At 46.0% G+C, this 27,503-nt stretch overlaps 2 protein-coding genes across 7 annotated transcripts in view; one reads left to right on the forward strand and one right to left on the reverse strand.

The window, feature by feature from the left end:
* The first annotated feature begins 3,402 nt into the window (after positions 1-3,402).
* LOC135900082 (cytochrome b5-like) overlaps positions 3,403-27,503 on the forward strand; it is an 84,269-nt gene continuing 60,168 nt past the window's right edge. Inside the window, exon 1 of one of the 3 annotated variants that reach the window (XM_065429534.2) lies at positions 3,403-3,504. In XM_065429534.2, the coding sequence (XP_065285606.1) occupies positions 3,455-3,504 (50 nt within the window). In that variant the 5' untranslated portion in view covers positions 3,403-3,454. Of the gene's footprint in view, positions 3,505-6,833; positions 6,994-24,194; positions 24,308-27,503 lie in introns of those variants that run through there. The other 2 variants (XM_065429537.2, XM_065429536.2) reach the window with 2 other exon arrangements.
* LOC135900081 (uncharacterized) overlaps positions 21,328-27,503 on the reverse strand; it is a 39,897-nt gene continuing 33,721 nt past the window's right edge. For all 4 annotated transcript variants that reach the window (XM_065429532.1, XM_065429529.1, XM_065429528.1 and 1 more), the window contains one exon: positions 21,328-21,552. The gene's annotated coding sequence lies outside the window, so the exon portion shown is untranslated. The remainder of the gene's footprint in view (positions 21,553-27,503) is intronic.

Genomic DNA, 27,503 nt, shown 5'->3' on the forward strand with positions numbered 1-27,503 from the left:
CTTACCTTCGTGCAAAGCGTTCGCCGCCAGCGTTACCCGGCAAACATTAAGGTTACAAAGGCTGCAGTTGCCGGGAAGTGTGAGGAGCAGTCAGGGATCTTTTAATGTTATCGCGTTCACTTTTCAAAGCAAAGCTTAAGCGTGCTCCAATTTTCTGGACTAAGCTATCGCTGCGTTCTGCTTTTCCCCTCACCAGGTTTGGCCATGTTAAATCGACAAACGCAGCACATAATTCACGAGCTGACGATCGTATACGCAAATTATTACAGGGCTGCGCGCCGCGAAAACAGCAGAAATTTCAAAGCAATCGCGGACGTCCTACCTCTCGAGGAAGCTACGCTTCCAGCCTGAGAGTCGAGGTAAAACGCACAAACGTCGTGACTCATTATGTCACGTTACTTCGGTAAGTCGTCCAATGCGGAACGCGCAACACCGGCACCGGAAATGCGCCCTGCAGCGAAAAAGGAAAAAAAGACGAATTAAAAAAATTACACGCAGAATCTCCTGTGGTAGTTATCTAAATGATGCGTAAGAATTTGCTACTTATCACCTGCTGTTTCCTCGTCGAATGCTGCTGTGTTTGGTACAATTACGAGCAACACCGCGAAAGTATCGTGAAACGGAGAAGCGCGGTTGCAACACCGAAGATTCGAGACAGACGATGAAGAGGCGAGCCGTAGCAATGTTCACTCATGTTATAGATAACTCCCAGAGGATGTGGACGTGGGATGAAATGACGAGACATAATTTTTTTGCAAATGAAGCAAATATACATGGTGTCCCAACTATCAAGCACCAAGATTTAAAAATTATGCGAATGCCACGTAACTGGACAGAACGAAGGTAATGTCGATTGCCGTCGCTTCGAGATACTCGCATTAATCTTTGCATTCTTCGCCGATCAACTGTGCGCCGTCCGGCACACCGAGGAAGCCACCCGTGTCCAATGACTCGAGGCCGTCATCTAGGCTGGGGTGCTTATGGCCCCACCCCGCCCAAATCATCGCACATTTTTACTAAAGTTTTCACTCATTAACTCCGCCTAATTACATAATTAGTCTTAATTAACTAATAATCTTCTCACGATACTTCCTACTGTATAACATGCAATAACGTTTATAATGTTATTATGGTATTACGTTATTGTTTACCGTTTATTGTTATTGCTCTACATATTGTATTTGCTAATGTATTAATTTTCCACGTTGCGTGCATATTCCTTTCATTATACTGATGTTTCTTTTTTCCCGATGTCATACTAATATGTTACTGTATTTCCCCCCTTACGCAATGCCTTCTCGAAGGCCTGGAAAGTACATGTAAATAAGTAAATAAATATTACAACTACATAAAAAGTGTCAATGAGGAAATTGTAGATCAACATGAAAAACTCCCGCTACTGCTTTCTGTTGCTCAATATATGATACTTAACGGTGTTTTTCAGAGCGTGAAAGGAGCCCGCGAATACACGCAAAGTGCCTCGAACGGCCAGTTAGTTGCGCGGCAATTTTCTATGTATTCACGGGCTTCTATAGCGCTCGGGGAAAATACTTTTATGTAGCACGTATTCAGCACAGAAAGCTGTATCGGAAGTTTTTCATGTCGCCTTACAATTTTCTGATTGACACTTCGTCATCTAATTATAATATGTGAGAAGTTGATTGTAATTACGCGGAATGCAAAAAATAATCCGAGTATCTCCAAGCGACGACAAATAACATTACCTTTGTTCTTTCCAGCTACGTGGCATTTGCATATATTTAAATCTTGGTGCATGACATTTGGGACACTCTGTATAAGGGCCACGGGAACCCGACGCGGTCCCTCGGCTCGGTACGGGTGAAGGCGGGGAAAGAGCGTCGCTTGCGGAGTTTACTCGACGCAGAAGGAGATGATGTCGCTCTTTGCAGTCGCGCTAGTAGTCTGTGTGGTAACAGGCCATTACATATTTTTTTTTTTATCTCCTCCAATAAAAAACAAATTTGAAAAATTATTTCTGTTAAACGATCCCTAGACGGTGTTTTAGAAGTTCCATGTATAACTAAAATTTGCAATGGGGCCTGGTGAGGGACCCTTTTTAAAGCCTTGTGAGAACTATGACAGAAAGTTCACAAGAGCGACGACCAAGATTATAGAAGAATAAAAAAAAAAAAGGATGGACGATTCGACCCTATCCCAAGTCAAGCTTTAAAAATATTTCTTTCGCCGTGGTCGGCGCCCTTATCTCCTTTTCGTCAAGATTACTTCCGACCCGAAAAAATTTCTTAACGTCCCTGAGTCTGCAAACGTAGCAGAATCTATGTCGTGTGGTCGGGTTTATGTTAGTTATATTATGCACTATTTCTCTAAATACGCATTTGTGGTTGACTGAATATGCAAATCGGAAAATAGATAGAGGGAAATAAATAAATGAATGAATAAATACTTTGTTCAGATTAGTTTGAAGAGAGAACGGAGGCTCAGATATTTTGAATGTATCTAGGTTGAAGTGATTTAACATATACGTGGCGTTCTTCTTAGCTGCACCAAATTTTTTTAAAGATTGCCTATGGTAGATAGCATAATTCTAACCATTGATCTAAATTAGTCGATGAGGCGGCCATTACTTCTACAAGAAATCAAGACGTTCAATTGAATAATTAACGTAGCTACCGCTAATTAAAATTTTAATTAATTACTTTACGCCACATATTTCAATGTACGAATTTTAGCCGCTGAGTTCGCACGGCGTATACACTTGTAACGAATTCTCTGGACAGCGCCAGTTCCGATATATTAATTTTCAAAGTGTTCCACAAAATGCAGTGGCGTTCCAGTTGCTTTTTCAGAAACCGCTGTTTTATGCACTGAAGCACAAAAGTAACTGGAAAACCAGTCACATTTCGACTCACTCTTTGAAAATTAATATCTGTCAAGAGAATTTGTTCCAAGTGGGTACGCCGTGCGAACTATAATTCGTAGATTTAAATATGTGGCTGGAAGTAAATAATTAAACAGTTAATTAGCGTAATTACATTAATCATTCTATAGAACATTTTGATTTCTCGTAGAAGTAATGCCCGCCTCATCGAGTAGCTTAGGTCAAGGGTTATAGTTGTGCTATCTGCCATACGCACTCTGAAAAATTTGGTGCTGCTAAAAAAAAACGGCCCGTATTATATGCCGGGAAGAAAAGCAGTCTCAGTGAAAGTGACCGCTGTTTGGAATATATGTTGACGTAAAACAAGGGTTACCGTTTGGGCAGCTGTATAACCTGCGCGCCGTCCGTGCAAGTCGCAGAAATCCTCCGCATAATTACTGGTCGTAAAGCTTGCAATCAGCGCTCGTTCAGTTGTCACTGAATGTAAAGCAGTTCTGGCCTTGCCAACACGGCAGCCGGATGCTGCTTATCAGCCAAGGCTACCACGGTCTCAAGGCTCAACGGGCTTTGTAGCCTTTAGCGCCTGCATAGACAATGACACACTCTTGTGGTATATACGGCCACCGAGAAACTGCATTTGAAGGGTAAGGATGCACTTTGCAGTGCAAGATATCCAGCTCCATTCCGTTCTTGACTTATCTTATTATCTTGACGTAACTTATATAATTTGCCATGTGTACGGAAAAGTTGGTGAGCTAGCTGTGAAGCACTTGCAGGACCTCGACTAGAGCAGCTTCCGGTAATTGTGACTCGGAATGTCGGCTTCAATCTTGGTTGCGTAATGCGTAGTGGTTGTACAGCGGAACGCGGCCAACAGTTTTGGGCGATAATAATTTCCTCATTCGGTGTCGCGCTGGCTCACGGACGGCACGAGTTGCCAAGTTCTTGAGAATCACGTGGGAGATCTGAACGATGGGTGTATTCAGTATGTCTGGCCAAAACATCTCTCATTCACGCGCATGCTTAAATTTGCCTAAACGACACCGCTTCTAGAGCGACAACAAGTAGAAATATGTTGACAGGCCAATCTAGAGGCGGAACCAGTGAACATTCTTATAATAAATAAATAAAAAAAAGAAACTAACAGAAAGGACAAAAAAAAACGAAAATCTGCACGTTGGTGGCGAATGCTACATTGCCTCAGTGGCTATTCTATTTTTCTGCTGAGCAAGAGGTCGCATTTTCGACTCTGCATCCATGGTCGCGTTTCGATGGAGGAGGAATGCAAAAAATTGAGAAGCCATTTCACTCTGTGAAGGTGGATGACCCGCGAAGCTGTAGCACATCAAACAGGTTTAGACGAGGGTAAATGTATTTAGTTTCATCATTTGGTAATGGCAGTGACCATAGCTTTGTGATCACTGTGATATACACTGATTGGTTCGGTTACAACCTTAGACGGAATCTTGGTGAAAGTTAAATCTATACACTAGCGCTGTTGAGTAGCTGAGTGACTTGAATTGGTGTGGCACTTCAAACCAAACTTTTCTAGCTCAGACTGAATGAACCATTTCTTGTTTGGCTTTAAAATGTGGTAGTTGTGGTGGTCGTGGTTTAGTTACAGGCGGGTTTAGCCTAGCGATCAAGGCCGCCAATTGCTCCGCCCGAGCGTCTCCTATGAAATCACTGTTGTGTTTCACCACGCGTCAATTGGACCAGCCTCTCTTAAGAATCTGTCATGGAGGCGGGAAGTTTATTTGTGGGGTATAAGTGGTCCTTCGGGAAACGCAAGGTGTTACAGACACGTATGTGGAAGGTCCTTTCGTTGCAGATTTTTAAGAAGAGTGTCCCTTTCGTCCCGGAATTTTGGGCACGACCACAGAAAGTGTTTAATGTCTCCTGTCTCGTCGCATGTCGTACAGTTAGGAGAACTGATGGGCCCCGTTTTAACCATGCTGGTGTGCTTATTCGATGTAGATGTAAGGTTTCCTCTCGACAAAATGTCTTGGTTACGCATGGCATATGTCGTGGAATGCAAAGTGACCCAAAGGGATTTCAAATGCCATATTTCTTAACTTGATTGCTCTTTGGGCCCTTGACTTTGGGAGGATGATGGAGTGCTGCGTATGCAAGAACATCAGCTTTTTCGTTGCCAGAAACGCCAATGTGGGAGTGAATCCACTGAAACATTACCTTGAAGCCTTTGTTGCCGGGTTCTTTCACGAGGGCTAGTGATTTGCGGGGGAACTTGATGGACGGTAGGCCACGGTAGAGTTGTAACGCGGCCTTGGCGTCCATAAGAAGGACCACATTTTGTGGACATTTTGTCTTTAGTTTGCGCAGAGCAGCAGCTAATGCCACGTCTCCCACGACTGCCGACGAAGTTATGCAGTCAGACGGCCAGACCACGCATATCTCAGAAAGGGAATATAGAATGCAACTGCGCAGTGTTCTCCGTCTACTTTGACAAAGCCATCTGTGTATACTTGGAGGTGATTCGAGTAAGTCGTGTTCAAATGTTCCAGAACTAGTGACTTGGCTTCTGCAGCTGGAATGCAGCTCTGACTGCAGTCGTGGTACACTTAAGTTGCATGTTACATCTTCGAATGTCCAGGGTGGGTCTACCTTTTCCTCCTGTGTTGAGAAGCGTAATCCTAAGACTCGAAGCATGTTCAGTGCTGCATAAAAATGTGAGCGCTGCCTGTTAACTACGCGTCTTAAGAGTGCTTTGCCGTGCGAACACTGACTCAGACGTAGTAGATGGTTCATGAGAGTCCACATTGTCTACATTGAAATCTCCAACGATGATCACAGGGGTAGTGTCATCACGACTAACCCACGCAAAGTGCGTGTTCACGAACTTCTCGATATCACACTTGTGTGTGCCTGAAGATATAACCACAGTGGATATCACAATTCCGTCTTCCGTTTGTACGGCACAGGCATCCATCCCCACAGTTGCTGGCATTGTCCTCTTGTGAGTCAAAATGACAAATGGACATGCATTTTGTAGCCATGATCCATACGGGGTCAGAGCCGTTGCATTTTGTGTGCTTGCTTACTAGGGTATGAGCCATTCATAAAAACAGTTTTCGGCATGCTGTACTTTATGCGTGATTAGAAAGAATGTCAGCACTGTTTACTTCACTTTGCTGAGTACTTGTGGAGCCTCTGCCTTACGAGACTATGAGCCATTGCCTTTTTTGCTTGCTTACGGGGGTGTGAAGCATTGATGATGATAGTTTTTGTTGACGCACACGAAAAATACAAGGAACCCTAGCCATATGCAGCTTCGCTGCATAAAGGAGAAGACAGATGCGCTGGCATTGCTGACGTGGGCATGGCCTGGTGCAGACGAATCGCAGCTATGCTCTTGTGACGTGATCGGGATTCACTGGGGACCCGGACCGCATAGGGGACGTCTGAGAGTTGGCCAGCGACAACTCCACTCCTGAGCCCCAGCTACGGTGCCGTGGCAGTGCTCCACGGCCTCGGTTCAGTCCCATGAAGCCGTCACCTGCCACCGTCCAGTGCCAAGAAGGCAACTGCCTGGCCACATCATCGACCAGGCGTATTACCGACTATAACAACGTCCTGTGCCACGTGGATCACGGATGCATTGTCGACACTGCGGAAACCGGCCCCCTCAAGCGAGTCACAATTAACGACGACTTCTTGTGACACGCCGACCGATTACCGCCACGCCGTGATGCTCATACTGCTTGTCCTCTGCCTTATTAGGAACTGATACACATGTGTTCTCACACTACTCAGCTGAGCGTCCAGGGCACGACATCACTTTGGCTGTGTTTTCATACCCGTTCTACGCGCAGGTCTTGGCGCCGTTCCTCCTGAAATCTTCCTTCGGGGGCTTTGCTCCGCCGAGCATTCCCTTACCACTGGTGCGGCCTTCCTCAAGCTTTATCGATGAAGATGTGTTGGTTGGGTTTCATCACTCCCAGCCAATTTAGTGCCAGCATCCAAGACTGACTGCAACATCTCATCTCACCTGGCAACCAAAGCCTACCAGCGTCACGCAATCCGACGGGCGGATATTTAAGCAGCACTTCTCAGCTCAGCATCCGGGGCACGAAATCGCTTTGGCTGTGTTCTCACACCCGTTCTACGCACAGGTCAGTTACTTACAACCTGTTAAATGTTATCGTAGTTCTGATCGTTGTATAGTAGCGGAGTCGTGCCCCACCAACTTGCTATATGTTTTGCGAAAGTGCCTTGTAGGGTTGGTTTCTGCTCTTGTTGCTGCATCGGCTGTTCCGTTAATGCTGTCTGGAGATATCGACCTTGGCCCCAGAAACAATGTAGCATCTACAGGTTCTGACAGTGCCAAAGTTGCTGAAATTTTTGAAGTCGTTAAAGGCTTGGAAATGAAACAGGCCAGGTTTCTTCTGGAAATACAATTTACTAAAGAACAGTAAAATGCACTGAGCATGTCAGTGCAAGCCCTTGTTAGCAGGGTGAATCGTCTGGAAAATGATATGCATTCTCTCAAACAGATTGATACGCGCAATGTATTCTCTGCTCCGGGCGCTTTTGACGCCCTCCATCATGACATGGTGAAGCTTAGGGCGTCACTTGATAACGAGAGCAACTAGATCCAGGAGAAACCACCTCTTTATTTTTGGCCTGGATGATTCATCCGATGAGACGTCGCCTGAATCGGAGGGAAAAGTACTGTCTTTCTTCCAAACGCCACTGGGTGAACAAATTACTCCCGAAAGTATAGAGCGTGCTCACCGGCTTGGTAAATCCCGCGAAAGCAAAAACGGACCTGTCATTATTAGGTGTGTTAACTTCAAGGATAAGGAACGTGTCTTATCTCGTGGTATCAGGCTTAAGGGTACTAACTTTGTGATCCGTGAGGGTTTTAGCCCTGACGTCAGGCTTGCGCGATCTAAACCTGTAAGTTATGCAAAATAAAAACTGAATCGCTCTTTCAAACTTCGATGCGATAAGCTACTCATTGATAAGAAGTGCTACGTATATGACGATACTCAGGATATTGTTGCTGAATTGAAAAAAGTATCAAAAGGGGTCGTGCCCGAGCAATCCTCCAAAGCAATGCGTACGCGTGGGATGTTCTGGTTATCTACTTTCAGAGCTTTCAATTTTGGTCGTGAACTGCAAAAGCTATAAAAAACAAAACCGATGAATTTGCTACTCTGACCTCTTCAGTGAAACCTCACGTGATTATAGGTACGGAGCCTTGGCTTCACGAATCTGTTGGTAGTTCCGAAGTTTTTGCGCCTGGTTTTCACGTCTACCGTTCCGATCGCAATGCGCATGGCGGCGGAGTTTTTCTGCTTCGTCTCCCGTGTTAATCCCAACTGATTGTCCCGGATCCATAAATACTTCGTTTGCTGATAGTTGGCTCCTTTTACCGTTCCCCCGCTTCCACATCGCCTGAGACCTTCGCATCCCTCTGAGTTTCTCTCTACAATGAATAATGATTATCTTATTAGCAGCAACAGGCACGTAAATAGGGGGGGGGGGCCCAGGGGGCCCGGCCCCTCCCCCTCTCCCCCCTGCCCACGGCACCACTCCTTACACACATTCCTAAAGCACCGCCAAATCAAGCTTGAGGCTTGACAGCTATTTGGCGGTCAACATTTTGCTGCCTCTTTCACTTCTCTTCAATGGTTGTAGTTATACGCATATCCTGGGATGTGAAGGCCAGTTTTCTCATCGATTCGGTGCCATCGCGATTAACTCCAGATGCGCTGAGTTGTCACCATCCATGCAATGGTCACGCGCACCGCTCATCCAGGGACCAGGAAAGGGATCTATTTAAACTCATCCAGGAACCAGGAAAGGGATTCAGTCTGTAGTACGCTAGTCTGTATGCTCTTGGAACGAGTTGCGGCCGGAGAAAACACCAACTGCCTTGAACTTTTCCTTTTGCCTAATTACTTCCTCGAGGGACGGCTTACCGCGACGCTGGCAGATCCTCGTAACCATATAGCGTGAATATGGGTTACAAAGGTGGAAAATAAGATCATGCGAAACAGCGTCCGTCATCAAACCCTGCAATAACCGTTAAACCCATAAGCAATATGAATATCACCCGTTACCTCGTCTGGTTTTTCCTAATTGTACAGCACTTTTCGCATAAATTAGCAACTGGAAACAAGAGTCGCAAGGAGTTCAGAAATTACGCGATCTGCTAAGTTAGAGCTGAGGCAACAGCCAAACAGGAAGGAAAAGCGAAAATTAAGAAATTTAACCGTTCTTTGTGAAAATATTTATGGATCAACATCTTTTTATTTAAAACGGAAGTATTAGAAAACGCCGCCGGAAGTGAATAATCCCGTGTGTTTTGAATGGCGCATCTACAGTTATCAGTCGAGCCGCCTGACGTAGTCGCCTCCCTGCTGTGCTTATGTGCGTTTTTTTCTAACCTTCCGCGGTGGGCGTATACGTCTAGAGCCGTAGCGTCCGGCGCTCTACGCGGTTGTACGCGACCGGCGGCCACGCATCGTTACGAAACTTCCTAAATAACAATACGAGTCGGTTTTGGCACTTGGTGGAGCAGTAAACTATGGATTCAATAGGACTGATTATTCCGCAAATACATATTTCTCTATAATTCTTCCAGACCTAATTGAAGAAACACTACTACAATTCTTTATTTTAAGCTTTCGATTGTTTGTTCTTGGCAGTGTTCTTCCTGCGTTTCTTTCCTGCGCGAGTCCATTTGATGTGGTTCCTTGTTTGTCAAATAAAGGAGAGGTGCATCTCACAGGCGTACCTGTGAGATACCCCTTATTTAATTTCTCTTTTGCGGGTTTACACGTCTTTCTAGCACGGTAGGCATTATTCACGTTTATACTAGTAAAGGTACCCCCCCCCCATTTTCATAGAAAAGATACCTTGGGTTGCCCCCCCCCCCCCCCCCCTGGAAACAAATCCTGGGTGCGTGCCTGATTATTCTAAAGACTAGCGCAGAATAGCAGGGACAAAGACAGAGTAGACGACAGGACTTTGTCCCTGCTATTTTGCGCTAGTCTTTAGAATAATGATGACACACCAACTAGCCCAGCTTTCTGCCTTGATGCGTGCCTGAGCGGCGATTTCAATATGCCTTACGTGAGGTAGGTTGACAATAAACCTGTCCTTGTTAATTCATCCGCTCTGTCTGTAGCACTCCGCGAGGCAATACTTACCAATGATATTTATCAGTTTGTTACTCCACCTACTATATGTGGTCCGAATAGCTCTTCTGTCTTAGTTCTGCTTTATTCAAACCAGCCATTCCTTGTGCCTGACAACGCCGTAATTCCCGGTATTAGTAACCATGACCGCATTGTAGCACACGTTCAGATCGTCCCCTTCTCATGTGCACATGATCACTCAAGGAAGGTATATTTTTTGAGAAAGGCAATTGTGTTTCATTATCCAATGAGCTTGCCATATTACTGCAGAAATTCAGTCACTTAGCTCAGTCCGCAGATTGCAGTACCCTATGGGATACATTTTGCTCCACACTAAAGCAGTTGGTTGACACACATGTTCCATATAAATATTTGTCTGCAAAAAAGAAAAAAAAAGCGTAGTGATAAGTCTTGGGTTACTCGGGAGGTCAAGCGATTGATTAATAAGAGACATCGTCTCCTGAATGCTTCTAGAAAGGAGCGTAACCCTTATGCAACTGTAATGCTAAAATCCCTTGGAAAAGATATAAAAGTGAAGAACAAGGTTGCTAAGGAAAAATGCCTCTTAGCATTGGGCCCAAAGGTTCAATATTACCCGAAAGAAACGTGGAAGTGTTTAAAAACAATTAGTAAAGAATCAGTTGACACCCTTTGCTTAAACAATGGCAGTGTACTTCTTACTGACGACTGCGATAAAGCTTTTTGCTTCAATCTCTATTTCCAGTCTTCTTTCACAACTCCCTCTCATAATAAATTACTGCGAATTCCCGACAATGTGTTCTAACCTATGCCGGAACTGGTCGTGACACACGGTGGTAAACTTAAGTTACTTGACAATATAGATGCTTCTTTTGCAAGTGGTCCTGATGGCATACCTCATTATGTGTTAAAGGCTTGTTCTGACATAATCGCCCACTATCTGATTATAATGTTTGAGGAATCGTTAAGTACTTATTGTTTACCTAAGGAGTGGAAAGTTGCAAACGTGGCACCGATCTATCACAGGCACAGGCATTTCGCTTCTATCGAAATGCGGCTGCCGCAGCCGGGATTTGATCCTGTGACCTCGTGCTTGGCAGCTCAACACCATAGCCGCTAAGCCATCGCGGCGGGTCCCTTGTTTGCGGATATTATCTAGCTTCTTTGAACAAGCTCTAGACGTGGTAGTCAGAAAATCAGGACCGGGATTCAGCTTTCGTGCTTCGGTGTTCCGTATTCGCGACGGAAGAATTATCCTTGTCTGAGCACATTAAAATGGGAGTTGAGTACGTTATTAAGGTTCCAATTGGCCTGTTCTGTGAACTTTCGAACTCAGTGGACTGGGCCTCAGTTATGAACGGCTTTACGTGCGTGAAATGATGTAAATAAACTCTTTTTTACCCAATGGACTCGGAAAACTCAGTTCTCACTTCATATTTCGGCTTTCTTTAAAAATGAGGAAATGTGTATAGGTATTCGATATTATGCTTCTTTCGAATATTCTTATTCGATTCGATTCAGGAATTTCGCTGTTCAAGCACTCTTAAGTGCATCATTTAAGAACTGCAGCGCTTATCAAGAGTTCGCAAGAATAAAGTGTGTCCGAGGGAAAAGCCGGTGGAGAAAGATTGTCGCGTGCTGGCACTGTAGGAAATGGGACAGAGGTTAAACTTCTTACATTTCCTTCCTTCTCGCTCTTTATCTCTCTGTTAATTTAGCTGTTCGCGACTCTTGAGGCGTACTTTCTTGCACTTCTACGGTGAAGGCGCTATTTGCGGTGGAGAAATTCCGCTCTATGACGCCCTCGCCAATGGTCCACTCCAAATGTCGCAAAAAAGATATTCAGAAAGACCATTGGAGCTAGCACAACTTTTGCTAGGTTTAATTAACGCGAAGCTTTCTTTGGCTGTATGGACGTAGTCTGGCCGACTAAACTGTACCGATCATGGAAATCAAAGTTGGTCAGTTGGTGGACAGATCCTGATAGCAGCGCATGTTATATGTCCTGGCAAGGGATGTAATGTGGTTTGTACCGCTGGCCCAATCCTGAAGGCAGTGCAACGTCACTGCGCCCATTCGCCTTATAGAAATGACCAGTGTAGCTAACCAATAAGTGTCCCCAGTAGCATATCTCGGCATGTACACTGGGAAGCCCATTATTTGTCTTTGACAATCATCCTTCGATGATTTCTGCCCAATTATATTTGTTGCTCTCGTTTCGCGGAGCAAAAGCAGTCGTTGAGCCTTCTCGACCTTTATAACGCTTTTATTTGTGCATGCAATTTTATCAGCTGAATATCGGATAGGTTATCATGGAGTCACCGCCGGCCCGCACGATTGTTATATTTTTACCGACTTCATTAAGGTCGAACTGCGTCATTACACATTACAGGCAATAACTTCCATTTGACATGAAACTACCAATGCAATCACGCCAATAAAGCTCTTCTGTGGAGGCGAAAAGTTCCATTCGTTGAGAAGCACTCGTACGTACGTTTCATAAAGCGTTAAGCACCCTGATAGCTCGTCGTACTGGGTAAGTATAGGCAAACAACACCCGCAAGAGCTGTACACCTATAGTCTTGGGTATTAGCTGAAAAGTAGTAAAAATTTAGTTTTTATTGACATTTGCGTAGGGATCGATTGGGGGAGGAAGGTTAGAGCGCAATACGCACCAGTAGATCGATGCATCAAACTGTTATTATTTAGAGGGAATCCAATAACCTTTTGAAGATTCCTTGATGTATTGTTTCGATTGAATCAAATAATTTATTTAAAAGTCATTTTAAAAATTCTTGGAAGGAAATACACCTGTCAAGTCGATAGCATAGTGTGGATGGCACACGACAAATAGGACAGTGAGTATGTCACAGAAATATTCCGTTTTAGTTCGTTGGAAGCTGTTTAAAGCTGAAGAGATTTAGTTTAGACACCGGACATTTTATAGGTATACATATCTTAGACGCCTGTCATAGTTTATGCTGAAACTCAAGATCAGTCAATCACTCATCTTAAATAGGTGTATGATTAACACCAGGTGTTTGCGCATACACTTAAATGCAATACATATTGTGGGGCGCCTCTCGACGGACACTCAAACTTTGTGACTCCTTTTTCTACGTATTATAATATACCACTTTATCTTTCGCACATGACATCGCTAGCTTTCAAACACCAGGCTACTAACATGAGTAACATTTCCGGTGTGCGTTGCGGTGCTTAGGAAGCTCAACTCCAACCGCGCATTTGAGGTGCATTTCTGTAATCGCCACGCTCGGCGGATTAAATTTTCTCAACACTGTGTGCTTACTGCTTTCCTATCAGTATAGCGCCAATATGAGCGATCATGTTTCTGACAGAAGGACAACAGGGCTGCGGAAAGCTACGTCAGTCGTTGCCAAACTCATGACTATGGAAACATAGGAAGGCCTCACTGCAGTCAAGAAGAGCCAGATGCGTACGAGTGACAGCTGCTGAGCTTAGCCGGTGCAGAAGCGCTCCTAGTCCCGGTCGAAATCGTTCTGGATCTCCGGCAAGTGGATGCATACGGTTCAATGTCAAGAATAAAGCACGTGTTAACTGAGTATTTACACTGTCCAATGAAGAAAATTCTGGAAGAAATATAGCTAGAAGCTGCCATCGTGTTTATCGGTACGGCAGTGTGCCCGGAGACAAAAAGGAGGCGCTGCGAAATATCTACAATCGGCTGCCGGATGTATACTCTCATTTGGCCGCAGTTATTCGTAACCAAGGCGTGGTCAATTTTGTCTCAGATGATAACGGCAGCTGCACCCACCTTCGCAATTAGTGCGGCAGCTCTGCTTGAGGCGAACCGACAGCGAGTGCGCCGTCTCTCCCTGAGAATTCCCTGTCATCGGTACCAGGTAGAGAACGGCGAAACTGGTGACGAAATCTGCACGTTGAGGAATTCAGTCTCGTTTGGGTCATGCGGTAACCCGGAAGACATTGCGCTGCCTTGAATGCAGCCAATGGTCGCCGCTTCGTATAGGACTGCATCAGCGAACAGGGTGTTGCCTGTGCCGAGGTATGCATGGCCGGCAGGAGGAGGAGAAGGAGGAGGAAGTAAACTTTATTGCTCTAGAAAGAGTAATTCAGCGGTCGGGCCGGATGTCTTCATCTTCTATTGGTTGATGACGATCTCCGGCCTGCATGGTTGGCGCCCCTATTCCAGGGCATCACTGAGCGTGGCTGCTCGTCGGGCATGATCCACCAGCCTCCGTTGGAGGCTAGGGTCGCCGCTGGAGAGCACGCTCTCCTACTGCTCCGCACTCGGATTTTCTATTTTGTGGAATGCCTTATTCGTATTGCACTCCCATGTGATGTGATAAAGTGTGGGTATTGCGCCACACCACGTGCATGTGTCCCTGTATTGACCTGGGAAGATTTTGCTTAATATATGCAAATTTGGGAAAGTTCCTGTCTGCAGCTTTCGCCAGGAAACTGCCTGTTGTTGAGTGAGTGTATTGTGGGGCGGGGGATATCTGATCCTCGTCCCTCTATGGTAATTTAGTATGTCAGAGTACGTTGGGGATTACTGTCATGAAATCCTCAGGGTCTCTGTTTAGGTCCGCTCGGTTTGTATGCTCGCGAGCGATCCTATCAACCCTTTAGTTGCCCTCAATCTCAGTGTGCCCCCGTACCCAAAAGATGGTGTGTCTAATGTGTTTATTATGTTGGCCAGCGCGGAGGAACATTTGGAGCGCTTTTTGACCGATTCTGCCGTTAATGTAGTTTCGGCATGCTTCCTTGGAGTCTGTTAGAATTATAAGGGGTCTATTTGTGCGGTAGCCCTCTACAGCTGCTAGAGCAACAGCCATTTCCTCTCCCTCGGTTACCGTACAATCCCGTGCCGACGCGCAAGCGATTTCCCTATAGTCCGATTCTATTACTGCCGCGACGACTCTTTTTTCTGTGTGCCTTCGTTCTCGAGGATATACCGCGACGTCCGTGTATACCGTGTTCGCCTTGGTTGCTAGGTATTTTTCTACATATTTTGCCCTAGCGCTCCGCTTGTCTGTGTGTAAATTCGTGTCCATGTTTCTTGGCAGGGACCCTACCTTGATGGTGCTGCGATACTCATCGGGTAGGTTTGCCGTTCTTTCTTCTTCTCTTTCAATTTCTTTGTGCCCCAGTTTTCTTAGGAGCTTTCTGCCCGTGGTAGTCTGCTGGAATCTGGGTAGCTGCGACCCTAATTGTGCTTCTTTTAGCTCCTCGAACGGGTTGTGGAGTCCGAGGGCCAGCAGCTTCTTTGTCGAGGTGTTGGCCGGCAGGTGAAGCGCTGTTTTGTATGCTTTCCTTATGATGGCGTCAACCTGGTCCCGTTTGCATTTGCGTTGTAATGTGGGAGAGCGTACGTGATCCGGCTGATTATGAGGCTCTTAACCAACTTGACCGTATCTTCCTCCTTCATGCCGCTTCTTTTTTGCGAGACGCGGGTGATCATACGTGCCACCTGTGCCGTCGCTTGCTTGAGTAGGGTTATGGTGTGTGTGCGGCGTTGATTGCTCTACACCCACATTACCAAAATCCTGACGGCTTCTTTTTCTGGTATCTTCTGTTTTTCTAAGGTGACGCTGATTTGTTCTTCCAAGCGCTTTCCTCTTCTGACTCTCAGGAGCTCGGACTTCTCCGTCGAGCAGGCGAGGCCTCTTTCCCTGACGCATTCTTCCACGCATGTTGCTGCGGCTTGTAGTCGTTCTTCTTTTTGGCTGAGCGAGCCTTGGTTAGTCCAGACGGTGTTATCGTCGGCATAAATGGCGTGATGTATGCCGTCGATCTCTTCCAGCTTCCGGGCTATCCCAATCATTGCAATGTTGAAAAGGATCGGTGAGATCACGGATCCCTGCGGGGTTCCATTGTTAGACGTGTGGAACTTGTCTGTCCGCAGGTCGCCTAACCCCACCGTGGCTGTTCTGTTTGGTAGGAACGCTGTCACGTAGCCGTGGATTCTTCGTCCACGGTTGAGATCGTCCAATCCCTTGAGGATGGCCGCGTGGCTGACGTTGTTGAACGCTCCTTTGACATCGAGTGCCATTATTATGTTTTCTCCGTTGTAGGGGATGTTGCTTAGAAACCCCTCGTTAATTTGTTGTAGGACGTCTTGGGTTGATAATTTGGTGCGAAAGCCGAGCCCCACCTCACGCAGAGTCATAGACGAGGAAAGCTTTCACGGCGAAGAATTCGTTATACAATAGTTCACATGTCGCGGAGGAGGAGAGCCAGGACATGTCAAGGAGAGCGCAACACAGCAGCTGCAAGCTGCTTAAATAACATCTTTCCATCCCCAGATTCCTGAGACTGTCCCTAAGGACGAAACAAGCTTGAAAGAGAGAGGGTCCGGGCTGCCTCCCTGGCTCTATAACGCCACTTTTTGTGGCTGGCATTTCCTGGAACCGCACTGTGGCATCAGGCTGATCTGGCGGTCGGTCAGGTTACTGCATCGGGCGGGGTTTATGGCCCGCTACAGGTCAAAGGGAATTGTCAGGATAGAGGCCAAAAACGACGTATCAACCGGTTACACCCCGCGCTAGGCCATGGTGATTTGGAACGCGCGCCATGTTTTTTCCCAAACTGTCGAGTATCCAGCAGATGCGATAACAGGTGGTCAGAGACGTCTGCTAGAAGAAATGGTGCCCAAAAATATGATAGCAAACGTGAAAAAAAAAACATTGTTCTGCAATACACATCAATGCGTTTCGCAATCTTATTAGTAATCAAAGTTGCAGAATACTAGTACGTACGCGAAAAAACAGTGCATAACATTACTTGTAACGTTGTTAAGATTTCAGAAATATGTTGTTAGTTAGGCACGCAAGGGGGGGGGGCAACTAGTGAACAATATATATTTAGTGCAACTGAAGTAGTGGGATGAATCAGCTCAGCTTTTCGAAGAGTAGGAATAGTCTAACCACCCTCTCACCCTCCCGAGGAGTTGGTAGGAGTGGAATTACGGGTATATCCACTCTCCGGAGTGGAGTGGAAATGAAATGGAGGGCCCCACTCCGGGACAACTCTGATGGCCAGGCCATACGGGCCCCCAATTGAAGCCATTATGAAGATCGAAACATGACGAAGGTAGAAATTTTCTGTGCCGACTTCTTCGCCAAAATACACGCATGTATCGAAGAAGCTCGCATCTCAGCAGGTGCCCATGAAAGTGGACGTAGTAACAACGTCGCAGCAGCATAGCAGCAACATCTCGACAACATCGCAGTAACGAGGACAGCAACGAAGAGGACCTGCCTCTCGCGTCAGTAACATGAGCGGCAGAGCGACAAAATGAGCATCAGCGGATTCTAGCAACCCAGAGCAAAATTATAATGACGGGGAGATGGTGCCCAGCTTGCAGAGAAAATGCAGCTTGCTAGAGCAATAGGGCGACACGCCATCAATTCCAACGGAGATTTCCCCGGCTTTAGCAGCAGGATCAGTCGATTTGTCTTGTAGTGCGAGAGACTATAGCGCTAGGCTACGAGTTATTGAAGCAGGTCAGTAGTTCCTTTTTGCCTGAGACTCGGGTATCAGAAATGAACATACATTTTACCATGGAAGAACTCGAAGCTGCCCTAGGTGCTTCTAAGTGCCCATCTTCTCCAGGCCCTCAAATAAGAAGATTGGAAGGTGAAATATTACTGTACCTTCCACGCATTTTTACTGTCACCGGTCTGCGGTAATGTTGGATGACGGCGAAGTGAGTGGAAGTTAAGTTCTTCGGAGGTTCTGCGTTCCCTATACGGTGGCCGGTGGCTGTTGAGAGTAAATTACGTTGCTTGTGCGATAATGAGCACCTAACATAACTACGGGAACTCGTTAACTCAAGGGTTAAAGAGGCCCTGCAACTAACGACTTCTAGGTAATAAAAAGTATGCACTCTTGGTTGCCATGACATCAATGGGTAAACTAGATGGGAGCATGAAAAGCATGCCTTGGAAAAGAATATTCGCACTGAATGTGCCCCATTGAAATGAACAGGCTTTCGCTTTTCGGCGTGGCATCACAAACTAAATTGCGTATGCCATCTGTTATCCGTAAGGAGTTTCTAAGACACCTTTTGTCAAAGGAGCCATTCTTCATCAAAGGGACCACTTTAGGTCAACGCCTTCAGTAATGTATTAGCGCGCACCATGATGGCAATAGTGCGTACGGAACAGCACTAAAATTATGAAAGAAAGTGAGGCGCGCAGGTACCTAAGCGGCCCCTTTAGTATACGATGACTGGCCAAGCAGGCGAACAGTGGCTGTGAACCATGCATAGACAGTCTCGCGGTCGGCTGTGTCCAAGTGCAGCGGGCAGAATGCTGGTGACATATCGTACAATCAGGGCTCGTCGAAGTGCTGGGCACGTGATAAGGAGAGATCACAAGGGTGACCCCAAAACAAGCGTCGGGGCGATAACATAAGCTGCTCGTGTGCCGAGTAAACGCACAGGCGTGCGCGACAGAAAGCAGAGCATCAGTTAAGACACCCCCCAAAGGGCTAGAAAATACACACATCTTCACTCTGTGCTGTTATCGCTATCCTCTTTCCTTTTTTTTTCATTTCCTGTCATTTCCGACTGATTTTCCTAGCTCTAACCGGCAGTATCAGTGTTGTAATGCAGTGGGGGCCAATCTTCGAAAATTTTTTTTTGTAAATGAGCCGTCCATTACATTCTTGAGGCAAGCAAAACGAAAAAAAAAGAACGTATTAGAAAAAGAAAAAGCCGGCAGCGCAGTGTCAGTCTCCATTTACCTCGTAGTAAGTTTTTTTTCTTCTTGCGCTGCTTCTCTTGGTACAAAATTTGGGCTTCAAATACAAATTACATTCACCCGAAGTGTCTTGCTTCTTGCGTGTCCGCTTGACCAGCTAACTTTCACCGTTCACCTCTGTTACATTTTGTGTGCGCTCAATTTTTCGCCCTTTTAATATCAGCTTCGTGCATGCCAACTCCCAATCACGATTGTCTTCTGAGTGCCGTTTGTTTTCAGTTCTAAATATTGATCGAAAATGGGGCTGTGAACTTATTGCATTACTTCCCCACAACGGAAAGCGTTTCCAAGAGCGTTCTGCATTTGCGTGTACTACTTCCGCTACAGTATGTCACTCATGCATAGGACCATTTACATGCATTGTGTTCTTGCCGAAATTTACTTGTCACGAGTTCTGATTGCGCAGCTTCGTTAAGCCATTACTACCTGTACGTTCTATGAAGGGAATAAGAGATTAGAATATTTAGCATTCTTCTGGTCTCATCTGTATTTTATTTGCGCGCCCCTTTCACTTCATTTTATTTACCCAGATTTCGAACATCATCAAGGGATTAGGAGTAAATGAATGAAGGGAAAGAGAAGCTTAAAAAAAAAAGACGTCAGGTTGCCATCAGAGGCAATGAATTGACAAGGAGGAAGAGATGCAGCTGCAGAAGACACCATCATCGCCTCTGATGTGCAGCACATTCAATATCAGTGCTCGTCCTATAGTCAGGCACCTGTATACTGTGAATGGTCCCGTTCCCGCGACAGTAAGGAAGAAACACAAATAACATGGCATTATTTCACTGGATGCAGGGAATGAGTCACCCCATCCTAGACCGATGAACTGCTACAACCATAAACTATCGACCGGCAGGATATGTGCGTGTAAATTAAGTTTATGATCCTCACGACTGACCCTCTGCGCTGCTTATGTCGATGAGCCATAATCGCTGTTAAAGTAGTTTTTTTACTCCAGATAATACACTCTTAGGCAAAGTTACACCCTTTGGAGTGCCCCTTCTGCCACGCAACGATAATCGTCATCTGCCTTGATGCGTTTCCTTTCTTTAATGCTGCGAGCCCGGTACTTTCCAGTAACGAACGACATGCGCGTTATCAGCATGATAGCATTCCCGACAGGAAAGTAGCGGGCGCGGTGTTTTCAAGAAAGGAAACGCATCAAGGCAGATGACGATTATCGTTGTGTGGCAGAAGGGGCAATCCAAAGGATGTAACTTTGCCTAATAGTGTAGCATCTTGTAGGGGTGCAGAACACTTGGATAAATTATATGCGTATTGAGCAGTTTCAGCGCAGAAATGACGCATGCATGTTTGTTACAAGTTTGAGCACGAAATGAAACGAAAACTAGACACCCATGAAAATCTGTCGAAAATGAACCAGAAGCATTGATGGCAGCGGTGTCCGGCGGAAAGGTACCGCTCACTTGATTTCCGGCGGTGAACTAAGAACAATAGCGTTAGTATTGCGCGTGGGGATGTGCACTTTAAGAAATGTCAAACTTCAAAATTTTATTTCTCATCAAGAGTAGCGCCATGAGCGATGAAGAGAAATCAGGTTCATGTCATTCCAGCATTGGCAAGGTCTGCTTATTGCTTTTTTTTTGCAATCATGTGACCAAGAATCCGCCGCATGTCCCGTGTGCTGCACGGTGCTCGTACAGCACATGCTGTTCAACCTATATATTGTCTGCTTCGTTTCAGAACAGTATAGGCGACGCAGCAGAGAAGGGCTCTTGAGATAGATATGACCAGGGGAGGTCCCTTAATGCGCATTCAAAGCACGTACGATGCACAAGCGTTCTTGCATTACGCCGCCATCGGAATGCGGCTGTCTAGTCCGGGAGAACCGAAGACGTCGTGCGCAATACGCACTAAGCAGCCGCGGTGGCCCGCCATAAATTGTGCTCCTCATTCGCTTGGCGGCTATTAAAACTGAGCCTGTGAAAATGTAATCGATTTTCTCCCTCACTTTCTTGTGTTACAACTACGCGAGAGAGTGCCGAAACGTTCTTTGCAAGGCATTTTAAGAAAAGCACGTTTCATATGAAAAGGAAAATGTTCTGGTGCCATGCCTCTAATAAAAAGCAAACGGCATGGTAGCATTTGAAACGCTTTGGAACGTCCTGTTTTGTGCTTTACTGATTTGAATACCAATGGACGTGTCTACTTGTTCAGCGCTGTCCATTGCACTTGACTCATTTCATAGCTCTTGTTTTTCTCATCCCTACTAGCCGTAATGTGGATTCAGCGGGCTGCATTATAGTCATCAAAATTTAGATACACAGAAATAAAAGCGCTGATTTGCCAACAAAAATGTGGTCTACAGCTGCCCATTAAATCTTTCAGAGTTGGGAACTGCACCACGTATTATTTTTATTTCTTCATATTTCTGCATTTTGAAAGCTCAACAGGCGCTCATAAGTGCCGTGAAAAAAAAAAGAACTGACCACCCATTACCCTTCCTTAAAAAAAAACAAAGAAAAATATGCTACTGCTGATCAGAGTCATGCTTTGAGGCCACATAAACAACAACGAGCCAGTACACTTATTGGATATATGGAAGCTTGAACAGGCACTTTATTGCAACATATGTAGGCCATTGTGCAATGGTCACCGCATCGTGTGCTTCAAGGCCTTCGGTGATTAAACATCCTAGGATTGTTACGGACAACGTTAGTGGAAGGAAGTAAAGTTTCAGCTGATGCAACGTTGCGTCAAACGGTTCTTGTGGCATGTCGAAGTCTAAGGGGCATCTGATGGGCGGGACAACCTGCACAGAAGCAAAAGAAAGACAACAAACCAACAAGTAAACAATTAGGCTCCGTTTTAATTCATTGCGGGCACTTGAAGATGTTTTTAATTGGCGATTGCACGCAGTGTGCCTAAATAAACACGAGTGCACAAGAGATATGCGCAGGCGTGGCAACGCTATATTGCCCATAAAACCCTATTCGCAGTTCCATTGAGAGGGACAAGAACGAGCATCTTGCGTTGTCACCGGCACTCAATATAAACGTGAGAACCTTTGTTTCTTGATGGAGAACGCACGCATTCGCATGCAGACATGCTCGCACGTTATATACTAAAGACGAAAATTGAACGTCACAAAAGAGGCAGCTCTGGTCGGAACGCAACACACGCGAATCGGGGCGTGTCGCGAGATCAGCTAAACGCGTTTGAATGACACGAGCATGGCGGTAGGTATACAACATGACTCAACATGACATAATTGGGAAGAGTTCAATGCCCTCGACTGCCCTCTACTTAGCCCACACGGAGAAGGTAATAGGCCAATAGAAATCGCTTCCTGTTTTGAAGCTGTTACATTCGTGCTAATGAAATTACATGTGTTTGACAAGCTTCACTAAGCGTTTGTTTTTTCCTGGTAAAGATTACCACGAAAGAGGGGAACAAGCTAGGGTGAAATGTACGATACGAACACGACCAAGCGATTTATTTATAACTTTATGCAATTAATATGCCTGTCACTTCTTCACCTTGCTAACGAATATATATGTGTGTGTGTATATATATATATATATATATATATATATATATATATATATATATATATATATATATATATATATATATAATATATAGTACCTGCACTAGCGTATTTTATCACGAGTGTCTCTCCAGGATGGGATGTAGGGATCACATCCAAACGTCCGAGTCGCAGTGAGGAGTTCTGCGCTAAGTCTATCAGTACTCCCCGAGTTTTGTTCAACGCAAAACAACTCGAACGAAAGATAACAGGGAAGGTGTCTGACACATAAAAATATCCTGATCATGACACTCAATCTTGCGTTCAAAAGGAGGGTAGGGGGGTGGGGGCTGTTTTCTCCCGGGAATCTTGCTTTAAGTGGAACGCAGTCTGTTAAGAAACGAGAATGACCTTGAAGTTATCTTGCGTTGTCCAATTACCGCTGCGTATCTTCAGTTAGCTGCCTGGTCACCATTCACTGTCACGACGGCTGCCACTTCCATCGGTGGCGTTTGAAAGCCCACTTCGATTACAGTTCATGCTCTGGATTAAATTGTGCTAGACGTCACATGCGCTTAGGTCGCTTTCGCTCCGTGCGTGTCTTACCCGCACGATCGTTCGTCCCTTCGGTTCCGGTACAGTTAGCGCGCGCGCATCGAACGTTCCCCCGCAGAGCACACCTTCTCGCCGGCTTAATTTTTAATTTTTTTTTTAATATTTGGGGTTTTACGTGCCAAAACCACTTTCTGATTATGAGGCACGCCGTAGTGGGGGACTCCGGAAATTTTGACCACCTGGGGTTCTTTAACGTGCACCTAAATCTAAGCACACGGGTGTTTTCGCATTTCGCCCCCATCGAAATGCGGCCGCCGTGGCCGGGATTCGATCCCGCGACCTCGTGCTCAGCAGCCCAACACCATAGCCACTGAGCAACCACGGCGGGTTTCTCGCCGGCTTACTCAGTTGTCTGCACGGTTCTGTGCACGCAGCGGCATGAGGAGCGTTTCGTTCCGCCACTGAAAGCGCTTTTCTGTGTAGAAAAAGTGGACCAAGAGAGAAGTGACTAAAAAAAATAAAACGCATAATAACGCTATTTAATGGGCGTAGTGTCGTGGCTGAACTCTTCGCGCACCAGCACCAGCAGGCTCCCACAAAGAAAAGTTTGCAAAACTGGGGCTGGAAAGGGGGGGGGGGGGGTCGTTTTGAGCATGGGAAATTGATAAATGGGTAAGTGTACGTGGCTTTCGCCATTCCTGAATTGCTTTACCTGCGACGACGAGCACCTCCTCAGGGCGTTTGTAGCTTCTTACGGTGCGCTGAATTTCCTTCCGTGTTTCGCCGGAGCTTGTAACAATTCGATTCAGGACGTAATCGCTCGAGCGACGAGCCGCCGTTAGTGCAGACCTCGGCAACTTGGCGATTTATTGAACGAAATCGACGCGCCGCGCGGTTGGGCCTCAAACGTGCACAGAACAGGAACTTCTTGCCGCTGATGACGTAGCGCATCAGCAAACCGCGTCAAAGCATTGCCACCCGCTTTCCGGCGCGGTCCGCTTCCGCAAATGAGCTCAAAGCAGCTTTCCCTGCCTGCAGCCGGCGTAAATAAGGAAAGGCGAGGAGCACCACGCGACCGCGTGGCCAGGCTTGGACGGAAGAGCCAGACACGAGGGCTATCCTCTCGCTTCCGCTCTCCGCCAGCGCGTGCGTACACCAGTGGTCGCACGTGCCGCGGGAGCGCGACCCGAGAACCGGTACGGGCCAGAGCTGCGGATGGCGAGGGCTGCGCGCGTGCGTGCGTCCTGTTGCGCTACCAGCGGTCGTGGTCGCGTGGGAGAACGCTGTCAGCGGACCAGACGTCCTTGAGGGGTCTGAGCCGAAACGTCACGGGAGCCGCGATGGCGCGCTAGAGAGGAGGGCCGACCCTCGCCGATTCCGCGCTCTGAGGCACCGCGCCCCTCCTATAAAGCCCGGGCGTGCGCGTGCCGCGCGCGAGTAACGCCGCGTTAGGATTCTCGGCCTACTGGCACGCTGTCCACAGGTACGGGCTTTCCTTTTCAGACGTGGCGCCCCTTCTTTCTGAGCGGGTTGTTGTTGACAAGTGCATGCATGACGTGACGGCTCGTACAATGCACGAACAAGAATGTAATTGTATATAGCGAAACAGGAGAAGAAAAAAAAAACATCTGCCGAATTAACGGTACGCGTAATTAATTAAAAAAACGAAAACAAACTTGAGAGCCTGCCTGCGCGCACTTGTCTCGATGAAGCGCTGTTGTCCCACAACGTTTATTATGGCGGCTCCTGTTTTGAATATTTTTGCTGAATCTTTAACTTCCAGAATTAGCAAAAAAAAAAAAAAAGTTGAATATTGCCCACATCATCGGAAATACGAGAGGTGGCTTTCGCACTAGGGAACAATCTTGTGCATGGGTTTTTACATTATGTGATATGTGGTTTCTGTACGGTACAGGACTTCTGTAAAAACTCATCTGCCCAATTGGCGTTAGTCGAACAGAAAAAGTATTATTCGCATATAAACTTATAGAAATTTCATTATTTGTAGATTTGTCAAGTTTTTGAAGTAGCAAATTATGACGTTTAGCTAGAAAAAGGAGATCTCTGTGGTACGAAGTGCATGCTAATGGTGCTTTTCGGCATTCACGGTATTGTGCGTCAGACATTCGTCCCGGATGGCCAGATTATGAACAGCAATATTTGCTGCCAAATTTTAGGGTGTCTGGGGGAAGCCATTTGGACAAAACAACCCGATATTGGGCGCACGAGGAGCTGGTCGCTGCAAGTGTAAAATGCACCCTCTCACAGAACACAGCGCACACACGACTTTCCCACCGGAAACAAGATTGTGCCTATACCCCACTCGTCAGATTTGGCTCCTACTTATTTCGATGTCTTTGCAAAATTAAAATCCCAGCTCAAGGGTTGCCGTTTCGACACTGCAGAAACCAAGCATGAATCGCATAAATTGTTTTACTCGTACAGGAAAGAACACTTTCAGCAAATATTTGGAATGTGGCAGGAACACAGGAAGCGCTGTATTGCCGCGCAAGGGGACTAGTTGGAAAGTGACAGTGTGTGAATGCACACAAATAAATTACTTTTCTTTTTCAGAAAAAAAAGCCAGTGTCGAAACTATCAGATGCCACCTCGTATATACGGTTTTGTCTAATTGCTAAAAATAAATACGAAATGAAACGAAACATAAGTTACCTGCATACGATATGCTGCTTAGAAAAAAGGAACACTCTCTTGAGTCTGTTACATAGTGCAGTCAATGAGGCTGTTACATAGTGCCTTCGATCAAGTAATTATGAACGTGTTCATCTTGACTTGTTTCCTTGTAGCGCAAGTGAACTGCGCACGTTGTATGAGAGCGACTCTGGTGTATGTAAAGTATGTGTCATGCATTACAACTGCATCAGACGCTTATGGAGTTTCATTTTTATATGACCTTGGTGGTGGCGTCTCCGATTGTCTTGTGGTGCTGCCAAGTCACTGTTCTCATTTGAGGGCTGCAGGCCGTTTTCTCTTGAATTGAATTGTGGCGTTTTACGTGCCAAAACCACGATTTGATTATGAGGCACGCACGATTAATTTTGACCACCAGGGGATCGTTGACGTACCCCAATGCATGGAACACTGGCGTTTTTGAATTTCGCCCCCATCGAAATGCGGCCGCCGCAGCCGGGATTTCATCCCGCTACTTCGCGCTTAGCAACGCAACACCATGTCCGCCAAGCCACCGCGGCGGGTTGGCCCTCCCTCAAATGCTGAACGACAGATACTTGCCGCCGCATCCTCTAGCGGTGATGTCTCACGCACAAGGTAGAAGGAACTAAATAATTATCTCCCTCTAAACTTAGAGCGAAAGCTGCTGGCTCTTGATCAGGGCGAAGTTCCAAAATTAATGAGATTGGACGTACTGATATATACTTGAAACGTATGCGCCAACTGTGCCAGACCGAAGCATTGTTCCCAAGCCCGACCTAATGCTTACAAACAATAGCTCTTTCAAAGTACCAGCTGCGGTCTCCGGAATACACGCCGGAGTGTACGCGGTGATGCACACTGAGTGCGCTGAGTGGATGCCGGCGGTGAGAAGGAGCGCGACGAGCTAGCCGCTTGGGCTGTTGGCACTTGCTGTATTCGTCTTCCTTTTGCGTCCGCATAAGAGTTGCGCGAAATTTTCATAAAGCTATGCAGAAGCGACTACTCCAACCATATTATTTAACCTTTCACCTAACGTTATACGAGCGTTGTCTCCTTTCTGACGTAGAGATCCATCTGCAAGCAGTTCACAAGTCGCTTACAAGGCCGTGACATATTGTTGCAGCCCTCGTTTCGTGTTATGTAGAGCGTGTGTCTGGCACGTGAACAAGCGCGGTGTTCCAGTTAATTTTTGTGCTTCAATGCACGAAACGGCGTTTTGTTACAAAAAATGAACTGGAACACAGGTGCATTTTGTCGGACACTTTAAATATGAATATCTCGAAACTGGAGCAGTCGTGAGAATTCGTTCCAAGTCGACACGCCTTGTAAACTAACCGGCTATAATTAGTGAATTGCAATATGTGCCGTAAAGTAATTAAATAAAATTGTATTTGCGTCGTTATGTTATTTATTTAATTATATATTTTGATTTCCCGTAAAAGTAATGGTATCCTCATCGAGTAATTTAGTTCAACGGTTGCAATTGTGCTATATGCCGCAGGATTTTGAAAAGGTTGGTGCAGTTAAAAAACAAAGAACACCCAATATATTAAATGGAATTTTACAAGATAACTTAAGAGTTTAGCGATAAATGCTGTAGTTGCGACAGGCGCCTCACAGTGCTCTCCTATTCTTGACTGGTCATCTTTTGATTAGGATTTCTGACTTCATAGCCGTGTTTCTGGCTGAATTCCTATAGTTCGTATTAGTACTACGGAAACCGAGTTTATCAATATCGACAGTTATCATAGAAACGAATTTCTATTTTCGCTATTTTCGTCGCTGACAGCAAATAGCTGTTCTCATCTATTGCGTGCATTTAATTTTTTAGGGCATTATCATTTAACCTAATTAGGTTAGTGTTGGTGCCTGGCCATAAGGGCTCTTTTATGAAAAAAATGGCGGATACCCTGACCAAAGCGGTCCATGGTGGTCCTGTTCTCTCGATACTTCCTGCGTCAATTTACATAACTGCTGCGTAAAGCTATGTTCACACTACGGTCGTA

The sequence above is a fragment of the Dermacentor albipictus genome, chromosome 1 (assembly GCF_038994185.2).
Source record: "Dermacentor albipictus isolate Rhodes 1998 colony chromosome 1, USDA_Dalb.pri_finalv2, whole genome shotgun sequence".
Taxonomy (NCBI): domain Eukaryota; kingdom Metazoa; phylum Arthropoda; class Arachnida; order Ixodida; family Ixodidae; genus Dermacentor; species Dermacentor albipictus.